This window comes from Salvelinus namaycush, unplaced genomic scaffold, assembly GCF_016432855.1.
Source record: "Salvelinus namaycush isolate Seneca unplaced genomic scaffold, SaNama_1.0 Scaffold226, whole genome shotgun sequence".
NCBI lineage: Eukaryota > Metazoa > Chordata > Actinopteri > Salmoniformes > Salmonidae > Salvelinus > Salvelinus namaycush.
In genome coordinates, this window is record NW_024059075.1 from 80121 (window position 1) to 97591 (window position 17471).

General features: G+C 45.6%; 1 protein-coding gene across 3 annotated transcripts; it reads left to right on the forward strand.

Moving 5' to 3' along the window:
* Nucleotides 1–475: 475 nt before the first annotated feature.
* Nucleotides 476–11148, forward strand: stoml1 (stomatin (EPB72)-like 1). Of its 3 annotated transcripts, none has more exons than XM_038984279.1 (8): nt 476–821; nt 1288–1394; nt 2939–3088; nt 3887–4090; nt 6814–7045; nt 7752–7973; nt 8402–8629; nt 11099–11148. In XM_038984279.1, exons 1-7 carry the CDS (start codon nt 650–652, stop codon nt 8602–8604), a joined length of 1290 nt encoding a protein of 429 aa, XP_038840207.1. In that variant the 5' UTR covers nt 476–649; the 3' UTR covers nt 8605–8629; nt 11099–11148. The 3 variants fall into 3 exon arrangements, with proteins under 3 accessions (XP_038840207.1, XP_038840208.1, XP_038840206.1); XM_038984280.1 differs by lacking the exon at nt 11099–11148 and adding an exon at nt 10937–10968; XM_038984278.1 differs by lacking the exon at nt 11099–11148 and having other exon boundaries at nt 8402–9945.
* Nucleotides 11149–17471: the final 6323 nt, after the last annotated feature.

A 17471-nucleotide genomic window follows, 5' to 3' on the forward strand; every position in this document is an offset into this window, starting at 1 on the left:
TCTGTCTCTAGTCTACCCACCCTAACCCTGGAGCCATATGGTGTCTGTCTCTAGTCTACCCACCCTAACCCTGGAGTCATATGGTGTCTGTCTCTAGTCTACCCACCCTAACCCTGGAGCCCTATGGTGGTCATAAACAACTATGCAGAATTAAAGAGAAAATACGTACAGGACAAACGAAAGGAGGGTGCGGGCCGTGGGTATCAGTGGGCGGGGCCGGGGGTATCAGTGGGCGGGGCCGGGGGTATCAGTGGGCGGGGCCGGGGGTATCAGTGAAAGCTTTATTGATTTTGTCCTGAAATGAAGTTACTAAAAGTGAAATTAAATTATGGTTATTAAGTGCAGTGCCATATTTGGTTGCACTCTGCCACCAGAGCACAGAGTACAAGGAGTGTAACGTTAGACCGGAACACAGACCAGCCGTCCGCTAGATGGCAGTGTCCTCCTAGCTCTCTCCTCAAGCTGCACTGTGCCCTGCAACCGAGCAACAGGTAAACACGGAAGTAACGCAGTTGCTGCCAACAAAATTAAACATTTTTGATAATTTGACCGTTATAACATCTATTTAATGCCATGCTTTTGTCCATAAATACACAAATATTTAACTTATTTAGTGAGGTCGTTATTGAGCGTTAAAGTTTACAGGACAATGTATAATAAACCGTCTGGATATCAGTCTCTACCGCAACGAGACTCGATCCCGGCCAAACCGGGGTTGTTCGTGGCGACAGAAAGCTTTGTCCAATCTCCATTCCACCATCACAAAGGACAAGGACATTCGTTTGACTACATCCCCAATGTTAGAGACAACGACTACAGTGGTAAGTATTGGCTAAATGAATGCGCGACTCGTTAGCTAGATACATACAACGTCGCTACTAGTTACCTAACAGATCGTTGCTCAGTTTTTCAGCGATTTCTTCTTGTAACAACAGCTGTCATGTGCTAGCTAGGTATGCAAGGACAGTATTGTAGTAGTGATCCACGCTATATGAGCTACTTTCACACTCGAGACCAAGGTTCGTTTCCCACTCCCCCGCCATCGGGAACGCGTATGCGGACATGTGAAGGGGCTTGAAAGAAAGTTGAAGCGTGCGGGGACGTGCCTTCCCGTTAGCAGTGGGCAGTGTAGCGATATTGGTGCAATGTGTTCACGCCGAAGACCCGGTTTTGCTTCCCGCTCCATCCGTTCTCTACAGTACCTATAATTATGATTTAGGTAGACTGAATGTATTTGAATAGCTCCAAGATCAAACCTAACACTCACGTCTCTTCTTTATTCTCCAGACTCCACTCAGGGATGGCTGTCCTGGATCTGCAATGTTATTGTCTGCTTCATGGTCTATATCTGCACCTTCATAACCTTCCCCATATCAGGCTGGTTCGTACTGAAGGTAACACACTAACCTTCCCCTTATCAGGCTGGTTCGTACTGAAGATACACACACACCTTCCCCATATTAGGCTGGTTCGTACTGATGGTACACACACTAACCTTCCCCATGTCAGGCTGGTTCGTACTGAAGGTAACACACTAACCTTCCCCTTATCAGGCTGGTTCGTACTGAAGGTAACACACTAACCTTCCCCTTATCAGGCTGGTTCGTACTGAAGGTAACACACTAACCTTCCCCATGTCAGGCTGGTTCGTACTGAAGGTAACACACTAACCTTCCCCTTATCAGGCTGGTTCGTACTGAAGGTAACACACTAACCTTCCCCTTATCAGGCTGGTTCGTACTGAAGGTAACACACTAAGCTTCCCCATATCAGGCTGGTTCGTACTGAAGGTACACACACACCTTCCCCATATCAGGCTGGTTCGTACTGAAGGTAACACACTAACCTTCCCCATGTCAGGCTGGTTCGTACTGAAGGTAACACACTAACCTTCCCCTTATCAGGCTGGTTCGTACTGAAGGTAACACACTAACCTTCCCCATATCAGGCTGGTTCGTACTGAAGGTAACACACTAACCTTCCCCATGTCAGGCTGGTTCGTACTGAAGGTAACACACTAACCTTCCCCATGTCAGGCTGGTTCGTACTGAAGGTAACACACTAACCTTCCCCATATCAGGCTGGTTCGTACTGAAGGTAACACACTAACCTTCCCCATGTCAGGCTGGTTCGTACTGAAGGTAACACACTAACCTTCCCCGTATCAGGCTGGTTCGTACTGAAGGTAACACACTAACCTTCCCCTTATCAGGCTGGTTCGTACTGAAGGTAACACACTAACCTTCCCCATGTCAGGCTGGTTCGTACTGAAGGTAACACACTAACCTTCCCCATGTCAGGCTGGTTCGTACTGAAGGTAACACACTAACCTTCCCCATATCAGGCTGGTTCGTACTGAAGGTAACACACTAACCTTCCCCTTATCAGGCTGGTTCGTACTGAAGGTAACACACTAACCTTCCCCATGTCAGGCTGGTTCGTACTGAAGGTAACACACTAACCTTCCCCATGTCAGGCTGGTTCGTACTGAAGGTAACACACTAACCTTCCCCATATCAGGCTGGTTCGTACTGAAGGTAACACACTAACCTTCCCCTTATCAGGCTGGTTCGTACTGAAGGTAACACACTAACCTTCCCCATGTCAGGCTGGTTCGTACTGAAGGTAACACACTAACCTTCCCCATATCAGGCTGGTTCGTACTGAAGGTAACACACTAACCTTCCCCATGTCAGGCTGGTTCGTACTGAAGGTAACACACTAACCTTCCCCATGTCAGGCTGGTTCGTACTGAAGGTAACTCCCTAACCTTCCCCATGTCAGGCTGGTTCGTACTGAAGGTAACACACTAACCTTCCCCATGTCAGGCTGGTTCGTACTGAAGGTAACTCCCTAACCTTCCCCATGTCAGGCTGGTTCGTACTGAAGGTAACACACTATCTCTGTTGCGTTATTAACAGTAGTATCTGTCCTACAGGTTGTCCCTAACTACCAGCGCATCGTAGTGTTCCGTCTGGGCAGAGTACGTCCTCCTAAAGGGCCAGGAGTGGTGTTGGTTCTGCCTCTTATTGACCAGTGGCAGAGAGTTGACCTACGAACCCGGGCCTTCAACATCCCTCCATGCCAGGTACACACACACACACACACACAGACACAGACACACACACAGACACACACACACAGACACACACACACAGACACACACACACAGACACACACACAGACACACACACAGACACACAGACACACAGACACACAGACACACAGACAGACAGACAGACAGACAGACAGACAGACAGACAGACAGACAGACAGACAGACAGACAGACAGACAGACAGGAATAACCTAGCTCAAAGATTAATGATGTGCTGTGCAGGGTACAAATCAAACTGCTGTTTGGAAATCTGACTGTCTGCTAAAGGACTAAAATGTAAATTGTAGTGCCCTAAGTAAACACTTAGTATGGTGTCTGTAGGAGCAGATATCCAGTTATACAACCCTTTCTATAACAGTTATAACCCTCTATAACAGTTATAACCCTCTATAACAGTTATAAACCTCTCTATAACAGTTATAACCCTCTCTCTGCTGCGGTATAACAGGTTACTACCAGGGACGGAGGTGTGGTGTCTGTAGGAGCAGATATCCAGTTATATAACCCTTTCTATAACAGTTATAACCCTCTATAACAGTTATAACCCTCTATAACAGTTATAAACCTCTCTATAACAGTTATAACCCTCTCTCTGCTGCGGTATAACAGGTTACTACCAGGGACGGAGGTGTGGTGTCTGTAGGAGCAGATATCCAGTTATATAACCCTTTCTATAACAGTTATAACCCTCTATAACAGTTATAACCCTCTATAACAGTTATAAACCTCTCTATAACAGTTATAACCCTCTCTCTGCTGCGGTATAACAGGTTACTACCAGGGACGGAGGTGTGGTGTCTGTAGGAGCAGATATCCAGTTCCGTATCTGGAGCCCGGTGATGTCAGTGGTGTCGGTTCAGGATCTTAACGCCTCCACACGCCTCACTGCCCACAACGCCATGACAACCAGCCTGGGCAGGAAGAGCGTCAGGGAGATTCAGACTGAGCGAATCAAACTGGGAGAATACCTTGGGGTGAGGCAGCAGGACACATTATACACTGAACAAAAATATCAATGTAACAATTGCAAATATTTTACTGAGTTACAGTTCATAAGGAAATCAGTACATTTTAATAAACTCATTAGGCCCTAGTCTATGGATTTCACATGACTGGGAATACAGATATGCATCTGTTGGTCACAGATACCTTTAAAAAGGTAGGGTCGTGGATCAGAAAACCAGTCAGTCTCTGGTGTGACCATTTGCCTCATGCAGCGAGACACATCTCCTTCACATTGAGTTGATCAGGCTGTTGATTGGTGGCCTGTGGAATGTTGTCCCACTCCTCTTCAATGGCTGTGTGAAGTTGCTGGATATTGGTGGGAACTGGAACACGCTGTCATACACATGGATCCAGAGCATCCCAAACATGCTCAATAGGTGGCATGTCTGGTGAATATGCAGACCATGGAAGAACTGGGACATTTTCAGCTGCCAGGAATTGTGTACAGATCCTTGCGACATGGGGCTGTGTATTATCATGCTGAAACATGAGGTGATGGTGGCGGATGAATGGCACGACAATGGACCTCAGGATCTCGTCACGGTTTCTCTGTGCATTCAATTTGCCATCGATTAAAATGCAATTGTGTTCGTTTTCCGTAGCTTATGCCTGCCCATACCATAACCCCACCGTCACCATGGGGCACTCTGTTCACAACGTTGACCCCAGCAAACCGCTCACCCACACGACGCCATACACGTGGTTTGCGGTTGTGAGGCCGGTTGGACGTACTGCCAAATGCACGCTCCCTCAAAACTTGAGACATCTGTGGCATTGTTTTGTGTGACAAAACTGCACATTTTAGAGTGGCCTTTTATTGTCCACGGCACAAGGTGCACCTGTGTAATAATCATGCTGTTTAATCAGTTTCTTGATATGCCAAACCTGTCAGGTGGATGGATTATCTTGGCAAAGGAGAAATGCTCACTAACAGGGATGGAAACAAATTTGGGACCAAAATGTGAGAGAAATAAGCTTTTTGTGCTTTCAGAATATTTCAGGGATCTTTTATTTCAGCTCATGAAATATGGGACCAACACTTTTTACATATTGCGTTTATATTTTAGTTCAGTGTATTTAAATATAACACTTGATATGCATTAGTGCTGGGCGATATGGCAAAAATATAATTTCACTATATTTAAAAAAAATTATGACAGTTGTATGTTTTTGAGTAAAACAAGTTCTATATTTTCTTTATGAGTAGTGAGTGATCCTAGGGTGGCAACACATAACATTCTAAGTGATTTCAATGGGTCTTTCTCCGTTCTGATTGGTTTATAGTGTAACAGTATAACTTTAGTACGTCCCCTCGCCCCGACACGGGCGCGAACCAGGGACCCTCTGCACACATCAACAACAGTCACCCACGAAGCATCGTTACCCATCGCTCCACAAAAGCCGCGGCCTTTGCAGAGCAAAGGGGAAACACTACTTCTAGGTTTCAGAGCAAGTGACGTAACTGATTGAAACGCTATTAGCGCGTACCCGCTAACTAGCTAGCCATTTCACATCCGTTACAATAGCAGGGATGGGCAACTTTGATGGTGGTGGGGGCCACACAAAAAAAACAGAACTCATTATGTGGGGCTGCAGTGGCTCGTGGGTCTGCGTACCCACATCCATCCATACCACACGTTTAAATAGCTAGTCGCTAGACTAACTTATCATTTACCCATCCCTGTTTTATACTGTTCAATTAAACTTCAACCTCAAATAGATTTCAGCATTTTCATCAATTTCTGTGTTTCCTGCACTCATTTCAGATCATGTCCACACTGCCACGTCGGGCTGCAAGATATGGGCAAACAAATCTAGGTTTCATTTTTAACCTTAATATTGCAAATGCGATTTAGATCAAAACTCTTGGATGAACTGTTGTCATCATGGAAATGTAATGATTATTCTAATTCTATAGTAAAAATGTAATAGTGGGCACTTTTAAATGCAGTGTTTGACATGACAACGAATGAAAATGCCAGGGAGGAGTTATTGTGACAGGGTAGGAACCAAAGTGTTGGTCAGCGTTTTCTAGGGGACCCTATAATCTTTGGCTACATTAAATGTTTTCTCTTAGCTACTTCATGTAGCCGGAGAAATGGTATGAGGTTAGGATAATAGCGTCTCTCTCCATTGAAAACAGGCGGTTGACCTCAACAACCTTCATCAAATATTTTAAAAAAGGATTATAATATTGAGATGTATCCACCAATCCAAAGAAAGGATAGGCGGGAGCTAGACAGCCCTCCGTGCCGTTTTGTGGACAATGATTCCCATTGTTAGGGTGGAGAGACATGTATCTTGTCAGTATATCCATAATCTTTGATGTAGTACTATCACATTTAACAAACCAAACATTGAAATACCGTTATAGAAGGTAAAGTGAAAACCCAAACTGGTATATAGTAAAATACAGTCTACCGCCCAGCCCTAATATGCATCAGGTCACAGTTATTATCGAACCTGTTCGGGTCACTGTATCTTGGTAAGTTAGTACCCATAACATCTCTTGCACTGTTGAAATGGATGTTCCCTCTCTCCATCTTCCCTCACTTCCTCTCTCCTCGCCTCCTTCTGAAAACCCATTGGAGTTCCTCCGTTTAGGTCCTCTCCTACAATGTGTTTTATATAGAAGGAGAGAGGATGTGAAATCACCATGGTTTCTTAACAACCTTTGTGTTTTCTTTCCCAGATGGACATCAATGAGATGACCAAGCCTTGGGGTCTGGAGGTAGACAGGGTAGAGCTGACTGTAGGTGCTGTCCTGAAGCCCCCAGAGGACTATCCATCTGGGCCTGGCTCGGTCATCCTACCCCCCTCTATTCCTGGTCTTGAGGGCCTGGCCGGACCCATACAACAACTGGCGATGCACTTCCTGGGCAATATGGCTGGCGGTAACACTGGAGCTCCCCTGGTTAGGACAGGTACAGTAACAATGGACCTCAGAGGACGGCATCAGATTATCTGTATCTCTGTGTCCTCAGAGGACAGCATCAGCTTCTCTGTATCTCTGTGTCCTCAGAGGACAGCATCAGCTTCTCTGTATCTCTGTGTCCTCAGAGGACAGCATCAGCTTCTCTGTATCTCTGTGTCCTCAGAGGACAGCATCAGCTTCTCTGTATCTCTGTGTCCTCAGAGGACAGCATCAGCTCATCTGTATCTCTGTGTCCTCAGAGGACAGCATCCGCTCATCTGTATCTCTGTGTCCTCAGAGGACAGCATCCGCTTATCTGTATCTCTGTGTCCTCAGAGGACAGCATCAGCTTCTCTGTATCTCTGTGTCCTCAGAGGACAGCATCAGCTTCTCTGTATCTCTGTGTCCTCAGAGGACAGCATCAGCTTCTCTGTATCTCTGTGTCCTCAGAGGACAGCATCAGCTCATCTGTATCTCTGTGTCCTCAGAGGACAGCATCCGCTTATCTGTATCTCTGTGTCCTCAGAGGACAGCATCAGCTTCTCTGTATCTCTGTGTCCTCAGAGGACAGCATCAGCTTCTCTGTATCTCTGTGTCCTCAGAGGACAGCATCAGCTCATCTGTATCTCTGTGTCCTCAGAGGACAGCATCAGCTCATCTGTATCTCTGTGTCCTCAGAGGACAGCATCAGCTTCTCTGTATCTCTGTGTCCTCAGAGGACAGCATCAGCTTCACAGACGAGGTGAGCAGTGCTCCCCTGGCTATAAGTCGTACCGGAGCCGGGGATGAAGCTGTAACCAGGCCCATGTCAGTGCTGAAACTGATGGAGGGCCTTCTCCTCTCAGAGTCTCTGGTCAGTCAGGTGGGAGCCTGCTTCCTGTTCCTCCTCCAATCACCTGATGGACAACAGACAAGCTATTACTTAGACCTCAGCCAAGGTGAGTTCAAATACAAACTGTCATTCTATAGAGTCTTATAGGGACGGGTTTCCCAGACACAAGGCTAGTCCTGGACAAAAAGCATTCTCCGATGACGGTTTGTTCTAGGTCATGTAAAGAAAAAGTACTTGACCTCTGTAGTTATGGTAACAGTCTCTTTCACCTCCGCCCTATGTTTTATAAGATAAACCCTTTTTAGGGTCAGTTTCCCAGACACATTCATCCCTCACGAAAAATAACTTTCAATAGGGTTGAACATGCTTTCTAGTTTAGGGCTTAGTCTGTATTTAGTAAGTCATTATCCCATCATCTCTGATATGTTGCTTCTGTATCCAAGCTGGTTCAGACTAGCAGTGAGTTCCCCTCCTCCTCTGTGTGTAGGTAGTGGTTCAGACTAACAGTGAGTTCCCCTCCTCCTCTGTGTGTAGGTAGTGGTTCAGCCGGACCAGGTCCCCCTCCAGAGGGCCAGGTACCAGACGTCACCCTCAGTATGACGGACCAGGACCTGCAGGCTATGTTCGAGGGAACCCTACGACCCTTCGCAGCCTACACCACTGGACGACTCAAGGTCCAGGGAGACCTGAAGACTGCCATGAAGCTGGAGGAAGTCATCAAGCTACTCAGGCCTTAACCACTGGCTTCAGACCTGCCTTTATGTAAATACCAGGTCCTAGAAATACATGGTTCTGACCTTAACCACTGGCTTCAGACCTGCCTTTATATAAATACCAGGTCCTAGAAATACATGGTTCTGACCTTAACCACTGGCTTCAGACCTGCCTTTATATAAATACCAGGTCCTAGAAATACATGGTTCTGACCTTAACCACTGGCTTCAGACCTGCCTTTATATAAATACCAGGTCCTAGAAATACATGGTTCTGACCTTAACCACTGGCTTCAGACCTGCCTTTATATAAATACCGGGTCGTAGAAATACATGGTTCTGACCTTAACCACTGGCTTCAGACCTGCCTTTATATAAATACCAGGTCCTAGAAATACATGGTTCTGACCTTAACCACTGGCTTCAGACCTGCCTTTATATAAATACCGGGTCGTAGAAATACATGGTTCTGACCTTAACCACTGGCTTCAGACCTGCCTTTATATAAATACCAGGTCCTAGAAATACATGGTTCTGACCTTAACCACTGGCTTCAGACCTGCCTTTATATAAATACCGGGTCGTAGAAATACATGGTTCTGACCTTAACCACTGGCTTCAGACCTGCCTTTATATAAATACCAGGTCCTAGAAATACATGGTTCTGACCTTAACCACTGGCTTCAGACCTGCCTTTATATAAATACCGGGTCGTAGAAATACATGGTTCTGACCTTAACCACTGGCTTCAGACCTGCCTTTATATAAATACCAGGTCCTAGAAATACATGGTTCTGACCTTAACCACTGGCTTCAGACCTGCCTTTATATAAATACCAGGTCCTAGAAATACATGGTTCTGACCTTAACCACTGGCTTCAGACCTGCCTTTATATAAATACCAGGTCCTAGAAATACATGGTTCTGACCTTAACCACTGGCTTCAGACCTGCCTTTATATAAATACCAGGTCCTAGAAATACATGGTTCTGACCTTAACCACTGGCTTCAGACCTGCCTTTATATAAATACCAGGTCCTAGAAATACATGGTTCTGACCTTAACCACTGGCTTCAGACCTGCCTTTATATAAATACCAGGTCCTAGAAATACATGGTTCTGACCTTAACCACTGGCTTCAGACCTGCCTTTATATAAATACCAGGTCCTAGAAATACATGGTTCTGACCTTAACCACTGGCTTCAGACCTGCCTTTATATAAATACCGGGTCGTAGAAATACATGGTTCTGACCTTAACCACTGGCTTCAGACCTGCCTTTATATAAATACCAGGTCCTAGAAATACATGGTTCTGACCTTAACCACTGGCTTCAGACCTGCCTTTATATAAATACCAGGTCCACATCCATGGTCACTAATAACAGTTCACATAGACCCATCTCTCTGATGTTATGGGTTTAAAAAGTAACATTAATGACAAGCATGTCAATCTCTCCTGGCTCAAAGTGGAAGAGCGATTTGACTTCCTCATTACGTGTTTTTGTAAGAGATGTTGACATGCTGAATGTACTGAGTTGTCTGTCTAAACTACTGGCCCACAGCTCAGACACCCATCCATACCCCACAAGACATGCCACCAGAGGTCTGTCTAAACTACTAACACACAGCTCAGACACCCATCCATACCCCACAAGACATGCCACCAGAGGTCTGTCTAAACTACTAACACACAGCTCAGACACCCATCCATACCCCACAAGACATGCCACCAGAGGTCTGTTTAAACTACTAACACACAGCTCAGACACCCATCCATACCCCACAAGACATGCCACCAGAGGTCTGTTTAAACTACTAACACACAGCTCAGACACCCATCCATACCCCACAAGACATGCCACCAGAGGTCTGTTTAAACTACTAACACACAGCTCAGACACCCATCCATACCCCACAAGACATGCCACCAGAGGTCTGTCTAAACTACTAGCACACAGCTCAGACACCCATACATACCCCACAAGACATGCCACCAGAGGTCTCTTCACAGTCCCCAAGTCCAGAACAGACTATGGGAGGTGCACAGTACTACATAGAGCCATGACTACATGGAACTCTATTCCACATCAGGTAACTGATGCAGCAGTAGAATCAGATTTATAAAACAGATAAAAATACACCTAATGGAACAGCGGGTACTGTGAAGAGACACACACAAAGGTACAGACACATGATAACATACACACTACTATACAGACACGTACACATGGATTTAGTACTGTAGATATGTGGTAGTAGTGGCCTGAGGGAAGACAATGTGTTGTGAATTCTGTAATAAATGTATTGTAATGTTTTTTAAATTGTATAACTGCCTTTATTTTGCTGGACCCCAGGAAGAGTAGCCGCTGCCTTGGCAGGAACTAATGGGGATCCATAATAAACCCCAGGAAGAGTAGCTGCTGCCTTGACAGGAACTAATGGGGATCCATAATAAACCCCAGGAAGAGTAGCTGCTGCCTTGGCAGGAACTAATGGGGATCCATAATAAACCCCAGGAAGAGTAGCCGCTGCCTTGACAGGAACTAATGGGGATCCATAATAAACCACAGGAAGAGTAGCTGCTGCCTTGGCAGGAACTAATGGGGATCCATAATAAACCCCAGGAAGAGTAGCCGCTGCCTTGGCAGGAACTAATGGGGATCCATAATAAACCCCAGGAAGAGTAGCCGCTGCCTTGGCAGGAACTAATGGGGATCCATAATAAACCCCAGGAAGAGTAGCTGCTGCCTTGGCAGGAACTAATGGGGATCCATAATAAACCCCAGGAAGAGTAGCTGCTGCCTTGGCAGGAACTAATGGGGATCCATAATAAACCCCAGGAAGAGTAGCTGCTGCCTTGGCAGGAACTAATGGGGATCCATAATAAATCCCAGGAAGAGTAGCTGCTGCCTTGGCAGGAACTAATGGGGATACATAATAAACCCCAGGAAGAGTAGCTGCTGCCTTGGCAGGAACTAATGGGGATCCATAATAAATCCCAGGAAGAGTAGCTGCTGCCTTGGCAGTAACTAATGGGGATCCATAATAAACCCCAGGAAGAGTAGCTGCTGCCATGGCAGGAACTAATGGGGATCCATAATAAACCCCAGGAAGAGTAGCTGCTGCCTTGGCAGGAACTAATGGGGATCCATAATAAACCCCAGGAAGAGTAGCTGCTGCCTTGGCAAGAACTAATGGGGATCCATAATAAACCCCAGGAAGAGTAGCTGCTGCCTTGGCAGAAACTAATGGGGATCCATAATAAACCCCAGGAAGAGTAGCTGCTGCCTTGGCAGGAACTAATGGGGATCCATAATAAACCCCAGGAAGAGTAGCTGCTGCCTTGGCAGGAACTAATGGGGATCCATAATAAACCCCAGGAAGAGTAGCTGCTGCCTTGGCAGGAACTAATGGGGATCCATAATAAACCCCAGGAAGAGTAGCTGCTGCCTTGGCAGGAACTAATGGGGATCCATAATAAACCCCAGGAAGAGTAACTGCTGGTGATCCATAATAAACCCCAGGAAGAGTAGCTGCTGCCTTGCCAGGAACTAATGGTGATCCATAATAAACCCCAGGAAGAGTAGCTGCTGCCTTGCCAGGAACTAATGGGGATCCATAATAAACCCCAGGAAGAGTAACTGCTGGAGATCCATAATAAACCCCAGGAAGAGTAGCTGCTGCCTTGGCAGGAACTAATGGGGATCCATAATAAACCCCAGGAAGAGTAGCTGCTGCCTTGGCAGGAACTAATGGGGATCCATAATAAACCCCAGGAAGAGTAGCTGCTGCCTTGGCAGGAACTAATGGGGATCCATAATAAACCCCAGAAAGAGTAGCTGCTGCCTTGGCAAGAACTAATGGGTATCCATAATAAACCCCAGGAAGAGTAGCTGCTGCCTTGGCAGAAACTAATGGGGATCCATAATAAACCCCAGGAAGAGTAGCTGCTGGAGATCCATAATAAACCCCAGGAAGAGTAGCTGCTGCCTTGACAGGAACTAATGGTGATCCATAATAAACCCCAGGAAGAGTAGCTGCTGCCTTGGCAGAAACTAATGGGGATCCATAATAAACCCCAGGAAGAGTAGCTGGGGATCCATAATAAACCCCAGGAAGAGTAGCTGCTGCCTTGGCAGGAACTAATGGGGATCCATAATAAACCCCAGGAAGAGTAGCTGCTGCCTTGGCAGGAACTAATGGGGATACATAATAAACCCCAGGAAGAGTAGCTGCTGCCTTGGCAGGAACTAATGGGGATCCATAATAAACCCCAGGAAGAGTAGCTGCTGCCTTGGCAAGAACTAATGGGGATCCATAATAAACCCCAGGAAGAGTAGCTGCTGCCTTGGCAGAAACTAATGGGGATCCATAATAAACCCCAGGAAGAGTAACTGCTGGAGATCCATAATAAACCCCAGGAAGAGTAGCTGCTGCCTTGACAGGAACTAATGGTGATCCATAATAAACACCAGGAAGAGTAGCTGCTGCCTTGGCAGGAACTAATGGGGATCCATAATAAACCCCAGGAGAGTAACTGCTGGAGATCCATAATAAACCCCAGGAAGAGTAGCTGCTGCCTTGACAGGAACTAATGGGGATCCATAATAAACCCCAGGAAGAGTAGCTGCTGCCTTGGCAGGAACTAATGGGGATCCATAATAAACCCCAGGAAGAGTAGCTGCTGCCTTGGCAAGAACTAATGGGGATCCATAATAAACCCCAGGAAGAGTAGCTGCTGCCTTGGCAGAAACTAATGGGGATCCATAATAAACCCCAGGAAGAGTAACTGCTGGAGATCCATAATAAACCCCAGGAAGAGTAGCTGCTGCCTTGACAGGAACTAATGGTGATCCATAATAAACCCCAGGAAGAGTAGCTGCTGCCTTGGCAGAAACTAATGGGGATCCATAATAAACCCCAGGAAGAGTAACTGCTGGAGATCCATAATAAACCCCAGGAAGAGTAGCTGCTGCCTTGACAGGAACTAATGGGGATCCATAATAAACCCCAGGAAGAGTAGCTGCTGCCTTGGCAGGAACTAATGGGGATCCATAATAAACCCCAGGAAGAGTAGCTGCTGCCTTGGCAGGAACTAATGGGGGTCCATAATAAACCCCAGGAAGAGTAGCTGCTGCCTTGGCAGGAACTAATGGGGATCCATAATAAACCCCAGGAAGAGTAGCTGCTGCCTTGGCAGGAACTAATGGGGATCCATAATAAACCCCAGGAAGAGTAGCTGCTGCCTTGGCAGGAACTAATGGGGATCCATAATAAACCCCAGGAGGAGTAGCTGCTGCCTTGGCAGGAACTAATGGGGATCCATAACAAACCCCAGGAAGAGTAGCTGCTGCCTTGGCAGGAACTAATGGGGATCCATAATAAACCCCAGGAAGAGTAGCCGCTGCCTTGACAGGAACTAATGGGGATCCATAATAAACCCCAGGAAGAGTAGCCGCTGCCTTGGCAGGAACTAATGGGGATCCATAATAAACCCCAGGAAGAGTAGCTGCTGCCTTGGCAGGAACTAATGGGGATCCATAATAAACCCCAGGAAGAGTAGCTGCTGCCTTGGCAGGAACTAATGGGGATCCATAATAAACCCCAGGAAGAGTAGCTGCTGCCTTGGCAGGAACTAATGGGGATCCATAATAAACCCCAGGAAGAGTAGCTGCTGCCTTGGCAGGAACTAATGGGGATCCATAATAAACCCCAGGAAGAGTAGCTGCTGCCTTGGCAGGAACTAATGGGGATCCATAATAAATACAAATGAATACATGCAGTTCACATAGACCCATCTCTGTGATGATCAATACTGTTTTCATTGTAGCTGTTTACATAGCATATCAACACCTAATGTAATTTATGGAGTCAATTTTGAGATATAATATATGTAACGACCCATCTCAACATCACGTGTTATGTATAATACTTAAGATATGATTACATTAACATTATCATTACATTAACATTAACATGACATGGAATTGTTTAGCCAGCCAAAAATAATTCAGGTATTTTCTTATTTGAAAAACAAGCGTTCTATTATAAAGTGTCACGACTTCCACCGAAGTCGTTTCCTCTCCTTGTTCAGGCGGCGTTCGGCTGTCGGCGTCACCGATCTTCTAGCCATCGTCGATCCACATTTCATTTTCCATTTGTTTTGTCTTGTTTTCTTACACACCTGGTTTCCATTTCCATCATTAATTGTTGTGTATTTAACCCTCTGTTCCCCCCCATGTCTTTGTGTTGAATTGTTTGTTGTAAGTGCCTGTGCACATGTTTACTGGTGCGCGTCGGGTTTTTGTACCCATATTCTGTTTTTTAAGCCGTTGGTTTTTGGATTAAACTGCTCCGGCTACTACCTAGTTCTGTTCTCCTGTGTCTGACTTTCCTGCCACCAGTTTCGCACCCCCGTTACAGAATTCCACACCAACCATATGGAGTCAGCAGGAGCAGTTGCCCCTGGTATAGGGGTCGAGGAGCGCGTCCAGGAGCAAGCGGCGATGATCCACCATCTCGGCGTCGCTGACCGCGTTGTCCAAACCATGGATCGCTGGGAGAGACAGGGAGTTCCTCCAGCGCCTCCACTACTCGCCTCCCCTTTATTTTACTAGGCCATCGCCGATCCACTTTTCATTTTCCATTTGTTTTGTCTTTGTCTTACACACCTGGTTTCAATTCCCCAATTACTTGTTCATTATTTAACCCTCTGTTCCCCCATGTTTGTTTGTGAGTGATTGTTTGTATGTAAGATGGTCCGTTATGTGGGCTCGCTTTATTGTATTTTATTAGTCTATTTTGAGTAAATTACGTTTATTTACTCATATCTGCTGTCCTGCTGTCAAGCTACACACAGACCATATTACAGATCTAGTAGAATTAGATGTACACTATCCCACAATGCATTGGAAGAGATGGCTGCGAGTGATAGGCCCTGGTTTTCTTCAAGTAGCCAAACAACAAACCAAGTTTGGGAACCCCTGATGTAGATCATATTCTTTGTTAAAACCTGCATTTCCCCCGAGCATGGCATGTTTAATTGCAGGGTTTTTCTTAATTTACTATTTTCTACATTGTAGAATAGTGAAGACACTATGAAATAACACATATGGAATCATGTAGTAACCAAAAAAGTGCTAAACAAACAAAAAATATTTTATATTTGAGATTCTTCAAATAGCCACCCTTTGCCTTGATCACAGATTTGCACACTATTGGCATTCTCTCAACCAGCTTCACCTGGAATGCTTTTCCAACAGTCTTGAAGGAGTTCCCACATATGCTGAGCACTTTTTGGCTGCTTTTCCTTCACTTTGTGGTCCGACTCATCCCAAACCATCTCAATTTGGTTGAGGTCAGGGGATTGTGTAGGCCAAGTCATCTGTGCAGCACTACATCACTCTCCTTCTTGGTAAAATATCCCTTACACAGCCTGGAGGTGTGTTGGGTCATTGTTCTGTTGAAAAACATATGATAGTCCCACTAAGCCCAAACCAGATGGGATGGCGTGTCACTGCAGAATGCTGTGGTAGCCATGCTGGTTAAGTGTGCCTTGAATTCTAAATAAATCACAGGCAGTGTCACCAGCAAAGCACCCCCACACCATAACACCTCCTCTTCCATGCTTTACGGTGGGAAATACACATGCAGAGATCATCCGTTCACCCACACTGCGTCTCACAAAGACACGGCGGTTGGAACCAAAAATCTCAAATTTGGACTCTAGACCAATGGGCAGATTTTCACCGGTCTAATGTCCATTGCTCGTGTTTCTTGGCCCAAGCAAATCTTTTCTTCTTATTGGTGTCCTTTAGTAGTGGTTTATTTGCAGCAATTCGAACATGAAGGCCTGAATTACACAGTCTCCTCTGAACAGTCGATGTTGATTTTGTCTGTTACTTCAACTCTGTGAAGCATTTATTTGTGCTGCATTTTCTGACTCTAATGAACTTATCCTCTGCAGCAGAGATAACTGTGGGTCTTCCTTTCCTGTGGCGGTCCTCATGGACTTTTACCAAATAAGGCTATATTCTGTATACCAACACTACCTTGTCACAACACAACTGGTTGGCTCAAAATGCATTAAGAAGGAAAGAAATTCCACAAATTAACTTTTAACAAAGCATACCTGTTAATTGAAATGCATTCCAGGTGAATACCTCCTGAAGCTGGTTGACAGAATGCCAAGAGTGTGCAAAGCTGTCACCAAGGCAAAGGGTGGCTATTTGAAGAATCTCACATATAAAATCTATTTTGATTTGTTAAACATTTTTTGGGTTACTACATGATTCCATATGTGTTATTTTATTTTATTTCACCTTTATTTAACCAGGTAGGCCAGTTGAGAACAAGTTCTCATTTACAACTGTGACCTGGCCAAGATAAAGCAGAGCAGTGTGACAAAAACAACACAGAGTTACACACATAAACAAATGTACAGTCAATAATACAGTAGAAAATCTGTATGCAGTGTATGCAAATGGGGTAAGGAGGTAAGGCAATAAATAGGCCATAGTGGCGAAGTAATTACAATTGACCAATTAACACTGGAGTGATAGATGTGCAGATGAGGATGTGCAAGTAGAAATACTGGTGTGCAAAAGAGCAGAAAAAATAAATAAATATGGGGATGAGGTAGGTAGTTGGTTGGATGGGCTATTTACAGATGGGCTGTGTACAGCTGCAGCGATCGGTAAGCTGCTCTGACAGCTGATCCTTGAAGTTAGTGAGGGAAATATGAGTCTCCAACTTCAGCGATTTTTTTTCAATTCGTTCCAGTCATTGGCAGCAGAGAACTGGAAGGAAAGGCGGCCAAATGTGGTGTTGGCTTTGGGGATGACCAGTGAGATATACCTGCTGGAGCGCGTGCTACGAGTGGGTGTTGCT

What these genes read in the sequence shown, in the direction of transcription:
- stoml1 (XM_038984279.1), top strand. Translation starts at nt 650, where the DNA reads ATGTATAATAAACCGTCTGGATATCAGTCTCTACCGCAACGAGACTCG. An exon ending in AGCTCCCCTGGTTAGGACAG is followed by an intron (nt 7,046 to 7,751) that starts GTACAGTAACAA and finishes CTGTGTCCTCAG; the next exon opens with AGGACAGCATCAGCTTCACA. An exon ending in TTACTTAGACCTCAGCCAAG is followed by an intron (nt 7,974 to 8,401) that starts GTGAGTTCAAAT and finishes CTCTGTGTGTAG; the next exon opens with GTAGTGGTTCAGCCGGACCA.